This window comes from Leguminivora glycinivorella, chromosome 19 (assembly GCF_023078275.1).
Source record: "Leguminivora glycinivorella isolate SPB_JAAS2020 chromosome 19, LegGlyc_1.1, whole genome shotgun sequence".
Lineage (NCBI taxonomy): Eukaryota > Metazoa > Arthropoda > Insecta > Lepidoptera > Tortricidae > Leguminivora > Leguminivora glycinivorella.
The window spans coordinates 12,994,731-13,018,992 of NC_062989.1; the positions used below are offsets into that span (position 1 = coordinate 12,994,731).

The 24,262-nt window shown below is 38.8% G+C and overlaps 3 protein-coding genes across 3 annotated transcripts; 1 reads left to right on the forward strand and 2 right to left on the reverse strand.

Annotated features, from left to right (window-relative positions):
* Nucleotides 1-2,283: 2,283 nt before the first annotated feature.
* Nucleotides 2,284-4,677, reverse strand: LOC125236321 (lipase 3-like). The gene has a single exon (XM_048143075.1). It carries the CDS (start codon nucleotides 4,551-4,553, stop codon nucleotides 3,129-3,131), a length of 1,425 nt encoding a protein of 474 aa, XP_047999032.1. The 5' UTR covers nucleotides 4,554-4,677; the 3' UTR covers nucleotides 2,284-3,128.
* Nucleotides 4,678-5,262: 585 nt separating this feature from the next.
* LOC125236319 (luciferin 4-monooxygenase-like) lies at nucleotides 5,263-23,035 on the reverse strand. Its single transcript, XM_048143073.1, has 11 exons — nucleotides 22,863-23,035; nucleotides 22,015-22,222; nucleotides 16,896-17,088; nucleotides 16,413-16,550; nucleotides 13,264-13,414; nucleotides 12,366-12,500; nucleotides 11,482-11,613; nucleotides 11,257-11,337; nucleotides 7,996-8,142; nucleotides 7,127-7,292; nucleotides 5,263-6,407 (listed from the first exon to the last, which is right to left on the reverse strand). Exons 1-11 carry the CDS (start codon nucleotides 22,980-22,982, stop codon nucleotides 6,211-6,213), a joined length of 1,668 nt encoding a protein of 555 aa, XP_047999030.1. The 5' UTR covers nucleotides 22,983-23,035; the 3' UTR covers nucleotides 5,263-6,210.
* LOC125236323 (retinol dehydrogenase 13-like) lies at nucleotides 14,739-16,019 on the forward strand. Its single transcript, XM_048143077.1, has one exon. It carries the CDS (start codon nucleotides 14,781-14,783, stop codon nucleotides 15,726-15,728), a length of 948 nt encoding a protein of 315 aa, XP_047999034.1. The 5' UTR covers nucleotides 14,739-14,780; the 3' UTR covers nucleotides 15,729-16,019.
* Nucleotides 23,036-24,262: the final 1,227 nt, after the last annotated feature.

Consider the following 24,262-nt stretch of genomic DNA (forward strand, 5'->3'; position numbering starts at 1 on the left):
GTTCAACGTTCTAATAATACCTCAGTAATAATTAATGGCTCTGTGTTCATAATGATAAGATAAGATAAGCAGAGACTAAAGGATCATACTTATCAAGTGCTTATTAAGTAGTTTTGTATCATATATAGTCAAAACCTATGCAATATTAGTTTTATATTATCACTAGCTATTGCCCGCGGCTTCGCTCGCGTCAGAAAGAGACAAAAAGTTATAATATTAGTATGGATAAATCAGTTTTAACTTTTAGCACATCCTAACCCCCTTATTCATAAACGTACACTAAAGTTATCAAGGTGATAAAGTTCGTTTGTCCCTTTCCGACGTATTGGTGAGATAGAAAGGGACAAACGAACTTTATCGGCTTGATAACTTTAGTGAACGTTTATGAATAAGGGGGTTAGTCTCTCAGCATCCGTCCTGTAAACGGAGGACGCTGGTTCGATTCCACATTTATTTCAAGTTTATTGTATAATAGTACTGTGAATACCTACTTAAAAAATAAAAATATTTTCTATAAAATAATTTGTTCTTAGGGTACATTTTACGTTTCCTAAAAATGTACATTCGCATAATAGATTGTAAGTACTGAAGCAATTCTTTAAAAGTTTGTAGGGTACATTGGGGTAATTTCAAAAGTCGTCTAATTTCGAAAATCACATAAATCACCATTATTTCCGTCATATCAAGATTCCCCTTTCGAAATTACCCGAGCATTTCTGTGCTTCAAAATTATCCCAATGCACCTATACCCATACGGCCCATACCCATTGTACATTTGGCGATATTGATAAAAATTGGTACGCTGGTAGATTAGGACCTAATATTCATTTAATCCATTGTTATCATATTCATCAGTACAAAGGTCTTAGTAGGTGTACCTACTAAGACCTTTGATTAGGGTTAGGCTAATCGTCATCATCATCATCATCACCACTCCAACCATTAATCGCCCACTGCTGAGCCTAGGCCTCCCTTCGTGTACGCCACTTATCCCGGTCCTGGGCTAATCTCATCCAGAAGTGCCCCGCAGTTTTTCGGATGTCGTCCACCCAACGAGCCAACGGATGCCAAGCGCTTCTTACATCCGCCCTGATCCGCCCTAACCCTAATACATGACGCCAAGCAAAATCTACCAGATTTCGCAAAAGGTCCCAAGAAGTTTGTAGGTATGATACTTTCCTTTTTTGTTACCAAAAATGTAGATATAAGTACAAACTTTTTGAGAATTACTCATTCTTATTTTGCATAACTTATACCTACTCGTATTCCGTTCCGTTTTCTCGTTCTCATTAAGCTTTTGAAATTTTCAAAAGCTTAACGAGAACTCGCTACGCTCGCGGTTCAATATTGGAATCTTTCGCTTGCTCGGGTTTCAATATTGGCACGTGCGGTTAAACAACAAATTTGCCCCCTTGTAAGACAAATAACTATTTACTTGCACGGCACGTTCTGCTGATGCCGTATCGTGTGCTCTGTTGATAAGGAAAACTGTAGTAAAAAACATTGTTATTTGAGTTTCCACAGGCGCTCAAAATAATGACTAAGTACAGTCGGCTTAGTACTAAACAAAATAGTAGTAGATACTCGAAGTAGGCAAAAGAAATAAAAGTAATAAAAAAAACTCTCGGCGTAGGGATGTAACGACCCGATCGCCCACTGGTTTTAGGTACCAGTGCAATCAGTCAACGCAGGGCAGCTTGTGGCGAGCTGCTGGGGAACAACGACCCCACTTACCCGAGTGCTCCTGGGGAGTTCTGTTACCCGTAAGGCGGGTGGGTGGCACAGGACTCTACCTCTGGCTTGCCTTGGCTGGCCGTCCAGAGTGGAGTCGTTAGGGCTATATGCTCCAGGGGAGGAAGTGAAAATTTGCATAAGACGCGAGTGGCTTAGCAGCCACTGGGCAGAAAGCAGTGTACCTACACATCTTGACACCCTTGAGTTCTCACACCGGTGTTGCCCTTGAGCCATCTTGGATGTCGCTTTTTGTGGGGACGAGTCACCGTCTGCCGGAAACAAAATTGGATACCATTTTATTATATTCAAAAGGGCCTCTACGCGTTGGCTTCGGCTCCGCGCACGCCTCCCAAAGTTCCAGAACACCATTGTTCCATGATAGGAAAGACATAAAAAACTGTTATAGGGATCATTCGAAGCGTCAGGGGGCCTACTTCTTAAACGAAATGCAATTCGTAAAACGATAACGCTGACGAATAGATGATAAATATTGTATGGGAACAACATAGGTATTGTATAATTTGTATAAAATAAAATAAAAAACTTCACTATTACATAACATTATTTAATGAAGCAACATCTATTTTACGGTTTTCTATACAGATACATAATCACATTTAATCACGCAATCCCAAATCACGGTCATGCTCATGGCCATCCAGTTAACATTAATAACTCCACGTGATATGTCAAATTATAATACTCGTTCATATGTACGAGTACATTGCGGGGTGTTGAGGTTACACACAATTTTGCACAGCCATCAATGCCATCATATTTGATACCAATGTAATAAAACTCGTATGCGAGTTCTTGTACCGTCTAAATCATTTATTTGTTTTAAATATTTCTAATCCTTTGTCGATTTGCCTACTGTACTCTCCCACTGCTGGGCAAAGGCCTTCCCTTCGTTTTATGCACGAGCTGTCACCGGCGTTATCCCTACATTTTGGGTAGTACGTTATGTGTACAAGTCAGTCCGCCATCTCCTTTTTCGGTTTGCTTGCACTCGTCTAGCACCGTCTGTGGTTCCATATATGTATAGTTGTATATCTAAATCGTAGTTCGTTAAAGAAGGTAATCACTACATAGTATAAAACAAAGTCGCTTTCTCTGTCCCTATGTCCCTATGTATGCTTAAATATTTAAAACTACGCAACGGATTTTGATGCGGTTTTTTTTAACAGATAGAGTGATTGTAGAGGAAGGTTTACATGTAGGTATAGTACCCGTGCGAAGCTGGGGCAGGTCGCTAGTAAAACATAAGCTCAGAAGAAATACGACATGAGCACATAGTTTTAGGATAAACTATGTTGTTATATAAGATACTTACGCCATTATTTTTATTCATGCCTACTTAAAAATATTACCTGCATATACCCCGCTTCCGTACCTTAATAACGAGACAGTATTTTACTCAGCCTCTTATAAATTAAATATTTCACATCTTTCGCTATAATAAAGTCCATATGATTGAAGTTCTTACTGGGCACCTTATGCGAGTCGACAACGTTCGGCAGCAGGCTCCTCGTCTTGGCGACGTCGCGCGGGTGCACCAGCCAGTCCGCGTCGCTATACACCAGGGACACCGGCGCCGTCACCTTCCCGAGGTCGTACTCAGGGGGCTCACTGCTCCCGTATCTCTTCATATTCTCCTCCGCCCCATAATCGAACTGCCTAAACTTTTTCGAAATGATTTCCTGCGCGTAATGGACCAACTGTTTCGCTGAAGCCCCCGAAGGCATGTGACAGAATATCATAGGAAGGTTGGTGATATTGAGCTGCTCAACGTTGTATCCCGCCACGAGGAACATGACGTTGGAACAAAACAACTCGGCCAGCGGCCCCGTGCCGCACGTCAGCCACCGCGCCAGCCTCACCAACTCGTTGTCCGGCCCCACTTCGTGGATACCGAAAGCTCTCGACGCCGCGTACAACAAGCCAGACGAAGGCGCCAACAGCCGTATGAACGGTGACCTCATATGAGCATTGAAAGCCACCGGCGACATTGCCACCGCCAAGGCAATTTTGTCCATGTATTCTGGACGCTCAGATCCCATCACAAAGAATGCTGTGGTTCCTTGAGAGTGGCCGATAAATTTAAGCTTTTCGCGACCAGTTACGTTCAAAATATAGTCGATCATAGCCGGGAGATCGTAGTAACCCACTTCGTGCCAGGAAAAATCCCAAAAAATGCCTTGGGAAGGTTTTATTTTGATATGTCTGCGAGAATGTTTGCAGCCTCGCGAGTTAGCTAGCCACACATCATAACCATCCCTCGCGAGTAGATACGCTATTCCACTTTCCGAGCCGGCGACTACGTAATCGTCGGAGCTACCTATCAGCCCGTGCTGCGCTAAAACGGGCGGGCCGTCGCTAGGTATTCTGAACATCTTCAAGATATACCCATCCTCGGTTACAACTTCGTAAGTCTCCACGGGAAATCCATATTTTGTAATGAGCTGGTCACATCGGAGCTCGCAATCTTCGTGACGTGACCTATACTTGATATTGGTTACGAAGTTTTCACCCAAAGCTCCGAGGTTGTTGTCATTGAACGTGACGGGGAGGCCGTTGATGCCGCCGCCGCTGCTGCTGATGGACCGCACTATTGATATCGGCACATTGGTGAACAGGTTTACGAAGTCGACGAAGCCGGTGGCTCTGTTCGGCGCTGGGAACGAGCCGGCACTATCCTCGGCAGTAGCATTGGAGCCGGCGCGGGCCACCCGCTGAAGCTTCAGCTCCGAACGCTGCGAGCCAGATTGACTGGAACTGAACGCGAACGTCAATAGAAATATAAATAGTAAAGTTGCCATACTGAGTAGGTACGGCGAACGCTTCGCGACAGAGGTCAACAATAAACTGATCGCTCTCCGATGTCGGACTTGTAAACACCAAAACTATTTTATTATAATGCATACATTAAAAAGCCGGCTGTCTTTAAGGACAACTACCAGCGCCTACAGTATCTAACTTCGTTTGCTACTTATTTGACATAGACTTTATGCACAGCAACTAGTGTAGTGAACTCTTGAGCCCTTTATAATTACCCTGCATTGTACAGTCAGCAGCAGAAGTTCCGTAGCGGGAAAGGTGTTCAAAATGAACTTGACACGATCTTATTTTTAAGACAATAAGAGCATGTTAGGATCATTGTGAACACCTTTCCCGTTACGGAACTTCTACTGCTGACTGTACGGAGATGCCTAGCGCCTAGCTTGCCATTACACCTCACGTTCCTCCTCATGTGATTTTACGTCATAGTAAGCCTGTTAAACTAGTTGGTTGAGTTGTTTATTTGTAGAAAATTGGCAACTCTGACCTTTGATCCTCAATAATTCTTTTTTTTATGTATTTTCTCAAGCATACATATAACAGTATCAAAATATTTTAAGTGTTCAATATATGGTGGCAGGTTAAAAAATAAATGCTTTTGTTGGTCTGTGGTCCCAGAATAACCTGTGATTTTGTAATGAATAAGAACTGTATTTTTTTCTTTTGCAAAATGTCTTTATTCATCAATGTTTCATAAATTACTTATCACATACCTCGAACTCTTGGTAAAATAATGCAATATGTGACTTTACGTCGATATTCTTTTTATTGCGGAAAAAAGCTGAAAATAGTAAATTCTACAGTATACTTTAAGAAAATTATTTTTATATCTTTTAGTTTCTGAGATATTTTTCAATACAACGACGTAAGTAAAAGCAATGGACGTAAAATAATGCCACAAATGCACATGCTTCGTTTGTTTACGTCGGTTCCGGGAGCGCAATACGGCGCGCATGCCGTCGTAAAATCAGTTGTGTTTGTGTCAGTGTTACTGGAACATTTACATGTACCGCTCGATAGATCGAAATTGGCATAAATAGGGTGCAAAAAGAATATCCCGAATGGAGAATAGTTTTAAATGTTATTAAGACAGTCTTGCGTAAAACTATCGCATCTGCACATACGGCTGTTGAAGTTCTGTTTTTTGGAGTAAATTAGGCAGTCAGATCATCACATACGACATTCTTTATTGATTTTTGGCATATTAATAAAAACTATCTTATAATGTTTTAAGTATATTTTGCTGATACTATGCTATGAATTTAATGTAATTCTGACGTTTTTTAAAATATTTAAATTTAATTCAAATAACGACGGATCATCACATGCGTCACTTGACCTTTGGTAAAATAATGCCGTATGTGCACATACGACGTACTATTTTCAAAAATAATGCATTAAATAAGACAGAGTTAAGCGTATACAATTACTTGCATTTACAAAAATACTCACGCAAAATTTTGGGTACATTGCTATAAGCACTAAAAAGTTATCCTCAAAAATTCACTCGCGAAATTTTTAAACCTCTCTCCTGAAAAGTGAACATTTTGTAGATGTGTCGTTATTTGACCAAGGGTACGATCTATACATTTAGATAAATTATAGGTACATATATTTTCTTGTATATCAGCCAAAGGTCTATTTCATAACATGATTACTGTTACTAATCGTTCCATTTGACGATTCTCTTAAAGTGGAAACATCGCAATATTCATTTTGAACTCGTAAGACCATATCGTAAACTTTTGGCCGAATTATTTTGCCGGAGACTGTACGAGGGAAATCTTCCACGAAAATGACTCCGCCGTGTAGATGCTTATGGACGCTGAGTTTATCTGAAAAGAAAAATGGGCATCGTTGTAGAGTCTGTTCGGTTAGAGAACTTGTAATAAAATGTAATGGATCCCATAGACTAAGAGGTCTTTGATAGGTCATCTAGGGGTGGCTCTTTTCCTTCTTTTGCGTGCGGCTTGGTGCGGCCTGACAATTAGCACTTGAATACTTAAGAAAGTTTTTTAAAACATTAGGTAGGTAATTTATATATGTATACTTGTATAGTGTTGGTATGACGGAGACAACGATTTCAACGGTACGTAATATTTTGCACGATAAATTTTGAATCTGGTCTGATGTCGTGAATGTTTGTTATTCTGTATTTATTTATTTCTTTAGCATCTTCATCCCGTTGAGGAGTTTTTATACCAGCATTTTCTTAATTACCATTAATCACCTCTTATTCTACTAACTTGTAAGAAGTCTCCCATATGCTCCCTAATATCTTGCTGATTGGTCATCTGTATTTCTTTATTCAGTACCCCAGCTCGGTTGCCCAGCGTCTTCATCTCATAATGAAGTTGTTTCACGCTGGATTTGTTTATGCGGGCATGATTAAATATTGGTATAAAAAAAAATATTACTAACTAGCTACGAGATTCTTCATCTCTTGCTGCACTGCACGACGGCGGCGGCGCGCCTGCCGTCTTCGGCGTGAGGGACGCCGACCCCGTCTCCACCATATCAGTGTGCGATTAACAAAAAGTAGCATATTACTAACTAGCTACGAGATCCTTGATCTCTTGCTCGGTGACGGCAGCGCCGACTCGGCACTGCACGGCGGCGGCGGCGCGCTTGCCGTCTTCGGCGTGAGGGACGCCGACAACACACGCCTCCAACACGTCGGCGTGTGTCTTGATAACTGACTCCACCTCCATGGGCATTACCTGTTGACATTACACACTGAGAGAAAATACAACCAGTTTTCATGTTCGTTCAACAAGTTTTTTGGTTAAAAATAGCGCCTACGTGCTCTTTGGTTCAAACAACAAGCTACTTGTCATTTGAATCGGCAATATATTTGAATCAACAAGTCGATTTTATAAAAACAACCTGCCACATATTGTTTTAAACATACGTTTGGCTGATTCAAATCAAACGGATAAACCGCAACAAGTCGAACTTGTTAAATTCACAATGCAAATTTCTCTCAGTGCACCTACTTCAGGGGGCCGATTTTTGAGTCTCACTGTCACTAAAATACCGGTTGAAAACGGTGAATTGCCTATTATTTTCAGTGACAATTTTCTGAGTTCGAACGCCATGAGACTCAAAAATCGGCCCCCAGAATCTAATTAACACAAGTCAAATTATATTCTATTGAAAATATGTCAACTTGTGCTATCTTGAATAATAAATGAATTTATTAGTGTGAGAGAACCTTAAGAATAACATTCAAGTTAGTGTCAAGTGATAGACGGCAAATGTCAAAACAAATAACATTAGGGTAAAGGCTGTCACACACGTATTCAGTAATTATCTTAATTTTTTTAATAACAATAGATTTGCAAAAAAAACATCCTAAACTGACGATAGGCACCTATATTCCACGTACACGCCCTGAAAGTCTATACCGGTAGGGATACGTACGAAGTAACGACGAACTTTGAAGGCGCTAGACATACGGTCGACGTAGAAGTAGTAACCATCTTCATCTCTGTACAACAGGTCCCCGGTTTTATACCAGCCGTCAGGAGTGATAGCCTGAGCGGTCGCCTCTGGGTTGTTGTAGTATTCCTATGAAGATACAAGTTTAAAATTAAACAAGCTTTTGCAGATTTTCTTTTGATAATGGCGAGAAGGGGCTGAGGGCAGCTACCATATCGATACCTCTGGGTTCAATTGGCGTAAAGGACATTTTGGCGAAAATGAGTTATATATACAGTTTTGTTCAGAATTTCAAGCGCTATCGATCTGTGTAGTTAAAATTTCGATATCTCTTAAAAAGTTGCCTTTACGACCAAGATTTTCTACTATGGACTTGCAAAAATAGCTTTTCTGAAGGGGCGTAAATATCAAGTCATTAATTATAAATTATTATTTGTGTCGTAAAGGAAATCTACAAATAAAAATATAGTCGTAAGTCACCTTGATGTATATTATTGCCCTTTAAGCCCTTACTTTTTAAGGATCACTTTCTATAGTAGTGTGGTAAAGTTGGGCGTAAAGGACAAGTTTTTTTGTTCTTCGTCCTTTACGACCAGCACTAAAAATATTTTATCCGCAACTGTAATCGATATCATTGGGTTCAATTGTCGTAAAGGACATATAATGCAGGTTTCCAAGAGAAAGATAAACCCACTTTTTTGTTTTTTTTGGCCTATATTTGTGACGTGTATAAGAAAAATATGCAGATTACGAGTATCTTTAACCTAGTGTAACAACCGTAGTGATAAACTAAACGATTTAGAAGATAGATGGTTGTAAAGGACACGTCAAAAGCTATTAACGTCCTTTACACCCATGATTTGATAGGGTCGTAAATGACGGTCTTAGATGATTTTTATACAAAACCGGGGCGTAATTGTAACCGAAATGGTACAAATGTTGTGCTAAGTTTACAATTAAAAACTGGAAAAATGTGTCAAAACGTACTTAATATGGCATAGAATAGACATTAGTTTAATGCAGTGTATTATTTATCTAAGCTATCTTAGAAACAAAAAAGAACAAGACTATTTTATATCCAGTTTTGTAATAAAGAAACAATATTTGCTTAAAAACGATCTACTAATACTTTGGCAACAAGCTCAAAGTTATTTTTTTAGTATTCGCCGCTGTTGAATAGTCAGTAGGTTACGCATTCAGCCTTTAATTCTAGCGGGGAAACGCTTTCGTAGTATTATTATACTGCGACGAGATGTAGGTAATTTAAAAAAAACACTATGGTAATCAGGGTACGTACCCACAACGTATGCACATTGCACAAACGCTCACGATAATATCTATTTCGTAGCTATATATTTTTTTCGTAGCTATAGCTATAGCTTTATCGCTCTTGCGTATTGCACCAGACTGCATTTTTGTCGGCGTCTGGCGTCGACGATTGCCATTCAGCTACGCCGCCAGTAAACTTTAACAGTAGACTATACTAACATTTAGTGCGACAATAACAGGTGCGTTTCGCTAGCGAATGAGCGTTAGCGTTTGGTGACTTGGCTATGTACCCACAGGTACTTAAAGCATTGACTATAATATTTCTAGGATTGAACTCATAATTAAGATTATTCTTACTTAACAGGTTAAAGACTAAATAACAATCTTCTGTTTTAAAATTATCAAAAATATGCATTAACATAGTAGGTAGTCTTGACTACAGTTACTATTATTTATTAGTTGGTCACAGTTTGTATACGCGTCTTAATTTGCGTTTATAAATTGGTACTTAACTCTTAGTTATTCTTAGAACTTCTTTCTACTTTATACTTAAAATTACTGTCGTATTAATATAGTCTACTGTTCACAGTTGCTGATTAAAGTTTACGTGATTACCATTAGTGTTTTTATATTTACTTAAACTACGAAAGCGTTTCCTTGCTAGAATTAAATACTGAATGCGTAACTTATTGAGAGTTGAGACAGCGGCGAGTACTAAAATAATAACTTTCCAAAATACTAGATAGTTTTTAAGCAAATGTTGTTTCTTTATTGCAAAACTGGATATAAATAAAATAGTCTTGTTCTTTGTCTCTGCTAAATATTTAGATAAATATACACTGTAACACTAATGTGGCTATTCTATGCCATATTAACTACGTTTTGATACATTTTTCAAGTTTCTCAATTGTAAACTAAGCTAAAAACAGTTGCCATTTGTACCATTCCGGTTACATTTACGCCCCGAATTTGTATAAAAATCATCTAAGACCGTCATTTACGACCCTATCAACTCTAATTGTTCAAAAAAATCGTGGGTGTAAAGGACGTCCATAGCATTTTGACGTGTCCTTTACAACCATCTAACTTCTAAACCGTTTAGTTTATCACTACGGTTGCTACACTAGGTGAAGGATACTAAAAATCTACATATTTTTCTATATACGTCACAAATATAGGTCAAAAAACAAAAAAGATATAAACATTTTTCTAAAAAAAAAGTTGTTTTTTGCTTCTCCTGAAAACCTGCATTTTGTCCTTTACGCCAATTGAACCCAAAGGTATCGATATTGATATTATAGATCCCGTACTAATGCTACTTAAATCAGAAAAAGTTTATGTAAAATAACCTTTTTCAGTACAGATGGTGTTTTTTTTACGCACTAGTGCGAGAAGTGGTTCATTATAATGAACCGGCATATACGCCAGGTCGAAACTTCGGAGGCTCATCTGTACTGAAAAACGTCGTACGATACACGTGCGAAAAAGAGATTCGTAACTCGTGTCGATTTAAAACGAACTTCCTTTTTTACGCACTTGTATCGTAATGTACTATTTTGTGCTTCTTGTATGTAGCTGTAAAACCAGAACCCATGCTAATGCTGTTTAAATAATAAATATGTTTCAAAATCTGGGGCCCATTTCTCGAAGCTACAAGTTACAACTTACAAGTGGTACCTATGTCTAATAATACGTCAAGTTAGTCCATTTCACATTATCCGATCCGATATGTCGGAAGGATTTCAATGGAAAAAATCCAAGATGGCGCCTGTAATGTATGGGATATCGGTCCTGCATCCGATATCGGATCGGATAATGTGAAAATGCACTTAAGAAGAGGCTTCCGCTTGTAATTTGTAATTTTCAGTTTTGAGAAATGGGCCCCAGGTAGCACCCTAACTGAACCATATTAAAATCTGAAAGGGTGTACTTCCCGGTGTGTACTATTATAACAGATAAAGAAATAATACTTACAGCAAACCTTGGCCCCTTAGACCAAAGCTCTCCAACCGTATTTGGCTCAAGAATCACTTCACCAGTTTTGGTATCAACCAACTGAAAAAAGGGTTGTTTCACTTAGGAACTATGATGAAAATTCTGAGAATTCGTAATTAGCTTTTTAACCTTTCACACTAGATCTCAGCGTCTACCATGACTGGGTAAACGACTCGGAATATATTAATTTCAATTTAGAGATACCTGAACTTGCACTAGGTCTAATTCTTTCCCCACATTTCCAACGGGGCCGTTAGGGCACGGCAGGAAGATGGGCCCCACGCACTCAGTTTGTGCAAACAGGTTCCAAATCTCAGCTTGTGGCCGCATTTTCGACTAAAAAATAGAAACGTACCTATATACATAACTAGTTCAAATTATGAAAAATAAAAATCCCTGACATTGTTGACTGATTTTCAATCAAACATTGCTAAGATCAGCAGTTCTCGAAAAGTTTGTACAAAAATTAAGGGAAAAGTTAAATTTGTTTTTATTAATTCCTATTTTGTTACCAAGATTTTGTTGATGAATTAAGATTTTATTAAGTTTTATTTCGTCATTAAGGTTCTCTAGTATCTATATTTTCTTAATTATAACAATTATCCTGTATATATCTTACGAAAGTCGAATTATATTACTAAATGTTGGTAACAAAATAGGATCAATTAAAATTTGCTGACGTGGCATTGTACAAAGTTGACGGGAATTGCTGAGATAACCTAACCACAAAATTAAAATTTTGAAAAAACCCCCGACCGCGACATAGTAGACTGATTTTCATGAAACATGGCTAAGAACATTCCCGACTAACTCAGCTTTCAGACAAAAAAAACTAAATCTAAATCGGGTCATCCGTTCGGGAGCTACGATGCCACAGGCAGACAAACAGACAGACAGACAGACACGTCAAATTTGTAACTCGCCGTCGTTTTTGCGTAGGGGGTTAAAAAAAACACTCCCGACTAAATTCAGCTTTCAAACAAAAAAAATCTTAATCTGTTCATACGTTCGAAAGCTACGATGCCACAGACAAACTCACACACAGACAGACAGACACGTGAAACTTATAAATAGAGGTAGGTACTTACTTTGAGTAATTTTAAAATCTCAGCGTTAATAGAGGAGCCAGTGACAACAATGGTCTTAAAGCTAGTCATGTCACAGGGTTTCGGGTGCCGGGCGATACCGGCCAACAGCAGTGGGCTCCCGATGTTTATGACCGGCTGAAAAAAGATTAGGTATATAAACTTTTTTTAGAAAGGGCCAATGTGGCTAAGAGGGCCATACGTGGATTATTTGAAAAAACCCGCCGTAAATATGTAATTTTGCTCCCTTGTGACACTATCTGCTATTCCACTTATACATTTACACTTTTATTTATTCCACAAGTTTAGATAAGATGTATGGTACGAGTATAAAGATTGTGGAAATATAATATATCTATCTTTAGTATACCTACAGCAGTCCAGTATCGTGAGGTCTACCGCTATGTATAACTTTACTTACCCGAAATTTGTTAACAATGTCAATAAGCAAACGGTTACGGCGGACCCAGCAAGCCAGCAAAGCTTTGCCGAATGCTTAGGGCGGCGTTAGAGGTCAGAGTTGACGTCGCGCGTCGGTCAGAGGCTGCATCCGGACCCTTTTCTGGTCGTAACGGCTTTCCGATCCACCGGGCGCAAAAGGGCGAGGAAGAGTGAGTGCTCCTGTGTCTGCGCGCACACTTGAGCACTATAATATATCCTGCTTGACTGGTACTAGTTTTTTTTATAGTGATGGGCGCTGAAGACTGCAATTTGTTTGACGCGGTTGGCTGTCATCATGGCGACGAACGCCACGTACGAGAATGGTTCAATGGTTCAAGATCTGGTTCAACTTCTCAGTAAGTAAAACCAACGCCAGGTATAGCCTGGTCTATGGTGATGAAGATCAGGCCTAATTCGACTTCTATAAGTAGAACTAACTTGTAACAGTTGTAACTCTTACCCGATATGTGTTGATGATATCAATCGCATGTTCTACAGTTATGGGTGCTGAAGACTGAACCTTGACGTGGTTGGCTGTTATCATGGCGAGAGACACCATGTACGAGGATATCCACTGCACGCTCGACAAGTTTAGAGCTGGCTGCACTTCTCTGCAACAAAATAAGTATCGATTTAATACAAGTGGGTAGAAGCTGAAGACTATCCCAGCTTTTTCCAATCCTGGTGCCGTAGCCGAATGGCATTTCTGCGACGCGAGACGAAAACAAAACGCCGCGAAAGGTAGTCTGGCTCTGTCGCGCCAATACGCAAGAGGAATAGAGATATCTACGAGCGTTTCGTTTCGTGAGCGTTTGTGCCATTCGGCTACGTACCTACCCAGTTGTTCCTAACCTTCTCAATATTTTCATCCCTTTTAATTAAAGGAAGAACGAGATTTTACACCTTCTTCATAAACACTAATATTCTGTCATGTAGGAGTTATTAGGTTTTTGATAGTTTTGATTTCTTTGGTTAGTTTATCACCCTCGTAAAATATCAGTTACGTAATTCAATGTTGCTAGCTGAGCACCGCGTCCTTGCCGCATTTGTCATGTTTGGTTTGGACTATATCACCATTGTACCTACACTCACGGACTTTAATTGTTGAGCCATTTAGAGGCCATAATAACTTTGTTATTTCATAGTTAAGCTATGTCGTACCCAGTATAAAATGAGCTAAAAAGGGATCCACAATTAAAGTCCGTGACTGTACGAGTGTATACATATCAATCACAGTCAAAATTGGGCATGTGACATCTTTATTTGTCATTTGTTTGATTTAAATATTTGGTTTGTGTTTCACAAAGTAAAGTAATATAAATGATGGTCACAATACCGTGTGTGTGCAGTGTTAACAGGAAGAAATCCCTCAAAGGGATAAGTTCGCCGTTGTACTGTTATTTACTGTATTACTGTGTTTTTTGTTATTAATTGTACAATAAAGAGTTTACTACTATACTGCTATTACTACAATATACCTACATCCTGGGGAATGTAGCCAGCATATTGGGGGGTTTCCCGGAGGGAGATGAATTGGGAGAAGTTTTTTATATATAGTTTTTAGTTTAGTTTGTTTTGTGTGGTTTTATGTTTAGTTGTAAATCTTAGTAAGTTTGTTAATTTTAAGATTTCGTGTGTCCGTCTTTAGAATAAGATTTATTATTAAGTAACTTCTTGTGTGTTCATGTGTAAATGTTGACTTTATGTTTTATGTATTGCAATAAAGATATTTTTCCTACATCCTAAATACAATTCATCTTTTAACTGTTCAATAGAGGCCAGACCGTTAATTAGTATTCTAATCTCACCGTACATACCCAATCCGTACATTTCGGCAACTTCGTAATAGTAATAGATAGTAAACTAGTGAGGGAGGGGGAAATGACTTGAAATGACATAACGAGCCATTTACTTAATTCCGGTTCGGCTGCGCCCAGCATCAGTGTCGCTAGATTGTTTTCAAAAACAATACGGGCAATGTTTTTACTTACGATAGTGTTTATCATTTTTGTGACATGGGTGTTCTGTAGATTAACTTGCGGAATATGTAAGAATAGTAGACATTTGGTTGGAAAAACGGTTATTGTGACGGGAGGCAATGCCGGCATCGGGTATGAGACTGCAAAGGATTTGGCCGAGAGAGGAGCGCGAGTGATCCTGGCCTGCAGGAGTGAGGCTCGAGCTGTTGCCGCCAGGGACCGGATTGTGGCCGAGACCGCCAACCCTGACGTACACTACCGACATCTCGACCTCGCGTCCTTAAGCTCAGTCAGACTCTTCGCAGACACCATCATCAAGACCGAAGCACGCCTCGACATTCTCATTAACAATGCTGGTTCTTATGCAGCTGACTTCCGGTACACTGAAGACCGTCTGCTACTTATAATGCAGAACAACCACTTCGGACCCTTTCTGTTGACCAACCTACTGCTCCCACTATTAAAAACTTCAGCGCCCAGCCGTATTGTAAACGTAGCGTCTCTCGCACACGTAGCAGGCGTTATCGACTTCGATAATCTTAATGGAGAAAAGGAAACCGAAAAGACTTACAACGAACTGAAGGTGTACTGCGATACAAAACTGTGCAACATTTTAACGACAGCTGAATTAGAACGGCGGTTAAAAGGGACTGGTGTTACAGTTAACTGTCTACACCCTGGGATCGTTGTGACGGGATTTGGAAGTGATAACTGGCTGGTGTCAAACTTCCTATATTATTTAAAGTATTTTTGGAAGAGTCCATGGGAAGGTGCGCAGACGACTATTCACCTTGCTGTAGCACCAGAGCTCGCGGGTATCAGCGGCCGCTACTTTGAGGACTGTGCTGATCGGTCCCCCAGCAAACAAGCTCAGGATATTCAACTGGCCCGAAGACTTTGGGAAGAATCGGAGAGATTGGTACAGTTAAAAGCCACTGCTGCGTGAACAGTTTTTATTTATGTGTGTTGGGTTTCGTGATAACTTTAGGTATACCGTATCTATTATGTAACATTTGTTAAGTATAGGGATTTAATAAAGGTAAACATATCTTCAGTTGCATCAAATCGCCTGTCATCGTTAAATCGTTCGTCGTCCGCTAAATCTTATTCCAGAGAAGTTTCCCAGATTTCTCCTGCTATGTTGGTCAGATCACTGTGGTTGGTGCTACTGGCCCTTAATATTGAAATGGTTTATGAGGCGGGACCAACAATTTAAGGAATAATTAAAAATTCTTAAAAATCATAACGTGTTTCCCTGTAATGACGTATATGTATAGACTACCGACACCTCGACCTCTGCATTTAAATCTTGTGTTAACGCTATTCATTTTCATGTTTGTGCTGTTCATTTACTAAACGATATGAAATAGGATAGCCGCGCGGCCTAGCCGAAGTGATGACAAAATGTGACAATGTTTCAAGTTCCGTATGGGACTAGGATTGAATAAACTCTATTAGGATTGTGATTCTGAGATAACATAAAATGTATCAAAAATATAACATTTACAAAAAGTCGACAAAAAAGACACGCGCAAGTGCGCACATCACAGTTCTGCCTTTTTCGTTGGTGTTCACTTCACTCGGCATATGAAAGGGCCTGAGTATCTTTAGAAATATTTGCAAGACTTACTTTTCTTTAAGCAGCACGTACAGTTGAAATATCTTGATGATGGTTTGGTGCTTGAAGGCTGCGACCTTGGGCAGCCCCGTGGTGCCACTGGTACTGATGAGCCATGCGAACACTTTATCAGTATCGAAGGTCGCCACTCTAAAACAAACATTATCAGTTCACTATCGTACTCTTTAAGTGATCCTCACTGGATGATGTGCCGGTTACGCTTAAGTATATTTAGATAAATTTAATATTAGCTTTATATTGACCGGGATATAGACCGTGATTGCCTTTTTGATTTTTGTCGAGCTCCCGATATTTCGACGCAGTTGCATGCATCATGATCACGGAAAACTGAAGAAGGCGGGTGGATGTTAAAGTTGCGTAGACAGCGATCTACCCCCCTTTGCGCGCGTCGGGTGCGTTCACTTTCAGCGTTAGGTACCGCTTGGTCGCATTCACACTCGAAATTTAATACACATATTATTGAATTTATCTTACTTGAATGCGTGTTCCGGTGTGAGATCGTCATACATCTTCAAAAACTTTGCCATAGAATGCTCTCCGTCCCCAAATGTCACTAATTTCGTGTCCAGTTCTAAGTCTGTCACAACTCTTTTCATGTCACCGAAGTTATCCAGCTCACAGAATACTATTTTCGGTTTGGTCGTCTCGAAATGACATTTGATTTCATCTGTAAGATAAGAAAGGTTGTAACTAAACCTCCGCTCTCCTTACTTATTTACTTTATACTTGACTAACCGACGGTATGGCTAACCCTCCCTAAAATATACCCCGTAAATTTGGCCTTGTGATCGTCCAGTGTGAGTATGTAGAACCCTTCGATGTGAACCGCGATAACCTAGATCCTTTAATGAGTATCAGCTGTATTTTTGACTAATATTTAAATTTTTATTTATTTATATTTTAAAGAAGAATAAAGGTTATTGTAGCATAATAATATAGTGTTATAGAAGAGTATTTTATCAGATTTAGGCCTAGAAAGTTATATGTGAGAAAATTAATGACGTAATGAAGAAATTTTTAGTATAGAAGTTAGTGAGTGAAACATACATGAAATAAATATTAAAAAATATTTTGGTAATCATCCACTACGCCTTATTAGTGGTCCTGGTTTGGGTACGAACTTGCGATGTGGAATAGGACCCCTGACCCGACCAAACCACTTTATCGGGAACCTAAGCTAGTAAGCCAGAAGGGCTATCTATCTACGAACTAACCCCCTTTTTTATTTTGTTTCTTTTTCCCTAGCTAAACCCCCCTTTTCCCCAATACTGCTAATAGACCATAACTTCTCGATCTTTCTAATGTTTTATCGAAACACCAAGCAGTTGCTAACTTTTATAAGAACTAAGTCTACTAACTTTTCTAAGCTTTTGACTTTCCATCAGTGGACGGCGCTCGCATGCCACTGGGCCCTATAACAAACCTATACTTTTTATTCCAAAGAATAGTTTGTTTCCCTATCCAACTTGATAGAATTTACCTTGAAAAACCAGTTAGCAACACTAAGTGTCCCGCAGCCACACCGAAAAATCAGAAATTGCTACCACAATGATTAATTTCACTCAAATAAATTAAGTAATAAGAGATTTTATAAATTACCAGTTTTACCACATATTTTAAGATAGTAAACACCACATTTAAAGTCCATTTAAACCATATAAGTAGTAGTAGTTAAATTATTTCTCCACAATACACGTTGACCAATTATATTCCAAGACCAATCATAAAAGAACTCTACTTTCATAGAAATAGTGTGTGACTCTACCCTACTCCTATTGTTTTCCCTACTCTAGCATATATCTGAAACACAGACCGTCACTTACCATAGATCTTGTGTTCAAAATATGCACAAGTGTATCCCTACCATAAGCTGTACAGTTCAGCCAGCGAAGCTGAGATAGGCAACCTATAGGCTTGTGTTCTGGTTCCCTCCTCTGCTTTTGCCCGCAGGCTAGGATAGCAGAGAATAAACCGCCCTATCCGTGTATATATCCAGTATTCTAGGACACACCAGTACCAGCCACATGAGAGACCCAGCCGTGATCAAACTTTATTTAGATGTGGATCGATCACAACCAAAATCCCCAGCGACCAACGCCAGCATGGACCAGAGCACCGAGTAAATAAATATATATATATATAGGACCCCAGCCTCAAATACTGCCGACTTCAGTGAGCAAGGATTACTCCTAATGTCTTTCGTCAATCGTGAAAGTCCTCACTTCCATCTAACAGTTGGACTCTTTGAGACCGGTGAGAAAGTACGCCTTTTGTAAGTAAATAAAAGCTCGCCCAAGCCTCCACTTGGAACAAAAAGACTCCTAAACGCTCCTTGTTTAACACCGCAAGGGAAGAAGCGCCTAGCCGGACAACAGTCTGTCACAAACAATGATCTGGCTTATAACTTTCACTAAATAACCCCATAGAAAATTACAAAATTCAATTTTACTGACCAAATAAACAAACGAGTGAAGTTTCCTTTATGTGCTATAATCTAAGCTTAGTTTTACAAGAATTACTCCCTACAAAACCAAACACAGACTTATCTCCAAGCACCAGCCATACATCGACCCAGTCTTTGTATTGCTTGACGGCACTCAAGAAACAAAGCACAGAAAACTTCACTATACACATTAATTTAAATTTAACACTACACTATAAATAGAACACTAAAATTACCCCACAACTGACAGTAAAGCAATTCCACCACAGGTCTAAGTTCAACTGTACGACGATATTGTCCCCGCACAATCAAACAGAGACACAATTTCAAAGTCTACAATCACTTAGAATAATTTCCAAGTAAAAACAAACAGAAAAATAATAGCAGAACAACTTCACTCACCAGTAACACACGAAAGCCAGGGACACTGTTAGTCTTGTAGATATTTTAAGAATGACGCGCGTCGGCTCGCTCCGACCCTTTTATAGATTCAAAATGAGTGACAAAAGAGTGACAAAAAAGTGACAAAAGAGTGACAAATGAGTGACAAAAGGGTGACAGGCGACTCAAATGGCGACAAATGAGTGACAAAAGAGTGACAAAAGAGCGACAAAAGAGCGACAAAAGAGCGATAAAAGAGCGACAAAAGAGCGACAAAAGAGCGACAAAAAGGTGACAAATGAGTGACTGGCGACAAATAACAATGGATAGCCGCTAAATTACATGCATAAGAAAAAGGTCATAACTGTTTTGTTTACTAAGTCATAAGGTAACGGACCCAATCATGGACAGTTTAAGATAAAATTTCGCGTCTTTTTGATATTTCACTCATAAATGTAAAAATTCTACCGTTAAGCGTGTTAAATCTTGAATGTCCAATCCTTCTTTTACATTTCAAGCGTATTGCAGTATGGATACTCCTATTGGTTTCTTCATAGTTAACAAATTAAAAATAGGTGTTTTTTTCTCCAATTATGGACGGCAGTTCTCCAGTAATGGATCCCCCATTATGGACAGTGAAATAAGTTTAAAATTTTACTTTTAAAGCCAACTGATACTCAATGAGTCAATATTATATACCATAAATGCAATTAGTTTGAGTTATTTTAACATAGGATTGTTTCTTGTAAATTTTGGTTTTGTAAATTGTTCCTTGTCCATCATAGGAGGTAGGCAGTTTTTCGGTTCCAGTAATGGACAGTCGCAAAATAACGCCATTTCTTTATATCTTTGGAGCAACAAACTAGTATGTTTTATACCTTATCTCATGCCTAATGCAGTAAGTAAAACGCATTCAAGTTTACACCGAGTATTATTTTTTTATTATTTTTTACATGAACTCAACTCTCTTAGCAACATGACTAAGAATTCGTCTTGATATTTTTTTCAGTAAACTGATGAATTTTATCTTGTCGCTAAATCCTTCAGAAATAACCGAATTAATTGAAACTTCAAAATGAAACAGCTCTACAACTCTAGTTTATGGTACATAGCCGTCAGTTTTTAGAAACTAATTTTAGCTACTTATTTTTAAGGATTTGTGTTTTTTGTCCATAATGGCATCACCGTCCATTATGGGGTATTTCACCTTACGCCTTAGGCATTAATGTCCAAGACAACTCGGCACGTACGTTTTTGCTTCTCAATAGTAACACCTGCATGACTGCACGTGTTTTAGAGTGAGATGGAGATATCTTTTGTTGATTCCTAGTACGTAATGAAACATTTTGTATTGTGGTAAATATAAATATGCAAATATTACTTTATCAAAGGTTTTTAACCAGTTTTGTAAATCAAATACATAATAAAATATCATTTTTGTTTCTAAATGCTACAATAAACACATCCAAAAAATATATACACTACTTATCATTATCAATTTTTATGACCTATAATTGAAATCAAGATATAATATTGGAACGCTACTCAGTTGACAACTGTCAGTGTCAGTATTTCGTCCATGTGAACGTAGTTTGTTGATAAATATGTTTTTCCAACCTGTTTTGCATCGAATAACAGTGAATTTTATGAGTGAAGACGTGACTATACATATGATTAAACATCACAGATATTATTTGTTAAATTATCCAATGAAATCCCAAAGAAAATTTGCACCAAGAAAGTTGGTCGAGGAAAAGTTGATTCGCCGTAAGTTTTATATGTAATAACGAGTCCATTTCCTCGTCATAGACGCTTGTTCTGTTACAAGGTGTTGAATGTATCACGCCATAATGAAAATTAAAATTAAAATAGGTACTAGGATACATGGCCAACAGCCGGCCTTGCCGAAATGACAATCGTTCATGCTCCAAAGCATAATGTAGTTATATCGCTTTTCCATATTAGTGAGACAGACCCAATTACATTCCGTTCGTCATGAAGCGTGAACGATTGTTATTTCGGCTTGGCCTATAGTGAGGAATTTGTCGAAATTCATAATAAATTCATGATTTTGACCTCGAACAGAGTTGGAAATACGAGTGGAGTAAAATTACTGCTAGGACTATACTGCCAACCATGGATCCCATAGCGAAACCAAGTGGTTTTGACTTGCCACGAAAACTCTGGTCGGAGGTCTGATCGAGTCAACAGACTGAGGATTGGTCACGGGCGCTGTAATTATTTCCGCCATAAATGGGGTTGGCGGGACTCTGCGCTCTGCGAATGTGGTGAAGAGGCTCAAACTATTGAGCACATTATACAGCGCTGCCCTCTGCATGCTTTCCCAGGCCCTCCGGAAGACCTGTTTAAATTAACACCTGACGCGATCTCGTGGCTTGGGACCCTGAATGTGGACTTATAATTCTAGCTACATATTGTTTGAAAGTTTATGTAAATGCGCCATACGAATAATTAAATAATAACGCCTAAACAAAATAGTACAGCAAACATGCAGTTTTAGGCCATATTGGACATTTTCAAAGCATTAAATTAATCTCTTGCTCTCCCCTCTTCACCCCCTGAAGGGATGATTTTATTCCTTACATAGGATATGGTAGTTGGTAGGTAATAACAATGGAAAAGGCTGAAAGAAAGAAAGTGGTTTATGTAAATCAGTAAAACAGGTAGGTGGTTTTGACCGCGACAATAGTTCAACATTGGCAGCACAGCGTAACGAAGTCTTATTTCGATTGAAGCATAGTAACTTACCATATTTATAAACAGGATCGATCCCGGCCAATGGTAACCCATTCATATAAGCAGCGTAGAAAGGAATGTGGACGTCCAGATGATTTCTCCCCGATACCACGGCCACATCACCTGGCCTCAGCCCTGCATGCCGGAGGCATATTGCGAGTCGTATTGAACGGGATTTTACTGATAACTTCGACTCTGATTCGCCTGTGGCAGCATCTATCTAAAGTATTAAGATTAAAAAAAATTAATTGGAAAGTACATAATAGGTACACAAATAGAGCTATAGATGAGCAAAATAATATAATAATTGGTAGCGTAATTACTTGATGCTGAGCTAGATGTATCCGATTTCTCAAAAATTACCCAGGAATTTCATACAAACTTGTTTGCCTACGTTTGTATTATTATGATGGCAGTGGCACATACATGACTAAAAGTATAATTTACTTATTTATAGTTTTAGTAACAAAAGTAGTTTAGATCATAAGGGACACTTTTCTTGTCTAAGGTACAGCGGGGCAAATCTCGACTGGGGGGCAATTGTAACTAGTCCATTTTTTCCATTATTACAGTATGATGTTGAGTTCTACATGTATCCACTGAACACACCTACCATATATAACCGGTAGACACTCTATTTAATAATGCAAACATTGTAAAACATGGAAAAAATGGACTAGTTACATTTGCCCCCCTCGAGATTTGTCCCGCTGTACCTTATAAGGTTTTTTTGCACTGTGTTTTACCAGTTTAAATAATATCCTGAAAGGTAGGTAATTGATTTGTAACACAGTAAATATGGACATTATTTATATATAATAAATCGCTATAGCTATTATTTTTAACCCAAAAAAACCAACCTGCCACACACAATCTTCAGGAAACTTAGTCATGTAGTCCATAAAGAAATGTCCAAGATGGTACCCATCCTTCCTTCCGTCCCCGTTTACCGTGCTCTCTGTGAGGTGCATAATATGCATATTGCACACAATAAGTTATGAAAACACTAAGGTGAACGTAGATACATTGGATATTATAGCTTTTATTGGTGCATCAGAGTGTGGTACAAATTAAAAGTTATAAGCGACCATTAGGTATATATATTAATTTTGTATAAAATCAAAAATTGTGTTGTCAAAATCACATCGCTGTATATGTAGAGAAAGAGAACAGCCGGCGTATCATGCTGCTAATTTTATCACTTATCCACGTGGATAAGACATCTGTCACTCTCACACTGACCACTGACATACTTGCTAAAGCGTGACGGATGCTTTATCCACGTGGTTATGTGATAAAATTGGAAGCATGATACGCCGGCAGCGCTGCCATACGGTTACTTGGCAAAACCAAAACTTACATGTTTTGGCGACTTTTACATTATCGAGAACGTATTAGGTATAAGCCTATTAGGTACCTAATTTAAATGCAAAACTCATGTCTTTTTTTATTTTTAACTATTAATGAGCTTACTGATGGCCACAGACTAGCCGAGGCGAAGACGTGGCCTACGATGGACCGAGCTAACCGAAAAGGTGCCTGTTTACCCTTTATTTGTCGTGTTTGCCTGTAATGGGGGCTATCGCGTATTAGTCTAGAGCCAATTTGGCCACAAGTCGTCTCCTTCACGATTTTCGTCGACATCTCTTCTAAATACCTAAAACAGGTATGAATAATTGAATATGTTCCTCGTTCTCTCCAGATTACGAATTGACCTGTTTTAGTTTAAGGAGGGGGGGACGGGTCGAGAAAAAGGGGGGGAAAGATGGCGACCGACCATCATAGATATTTATTCACATCTCGAGTCCTATGGCACCAATCTGTTCGTGCGAGGTGTCATTTGAAAGCTTATTAAACCTACTTTAATTGTTTTTAAATAACTATGCTCATAAAAGTAACCGTTTAGGAAATATTTGAAAATATGTGTTTTTTTATCGCGCATGAATTGCACAAGTACTAGTAAAAAATGCGTCTAACTCAATAAACAATAACTTTACCGCAATTGATGTTATTATAAAATTTTTGCGTCTATTCATGCTCTTTCTAAATATATAAGTTTCATTGGTATATGATAATATATAACCATGTAATTAAGAATTTTGTTTGGCAGGGGTTATCCTCCAGGTCGCATAAACGGGCGCTGACCGTAGTAAAGTATTCAATATTTTTGAGGTCTTATTTTACGGATCCATATGTGAGAGGTATCGTTTGAAAGATAATTAAACCTACTATAATTGTTTACACATAACTATAGTATAAA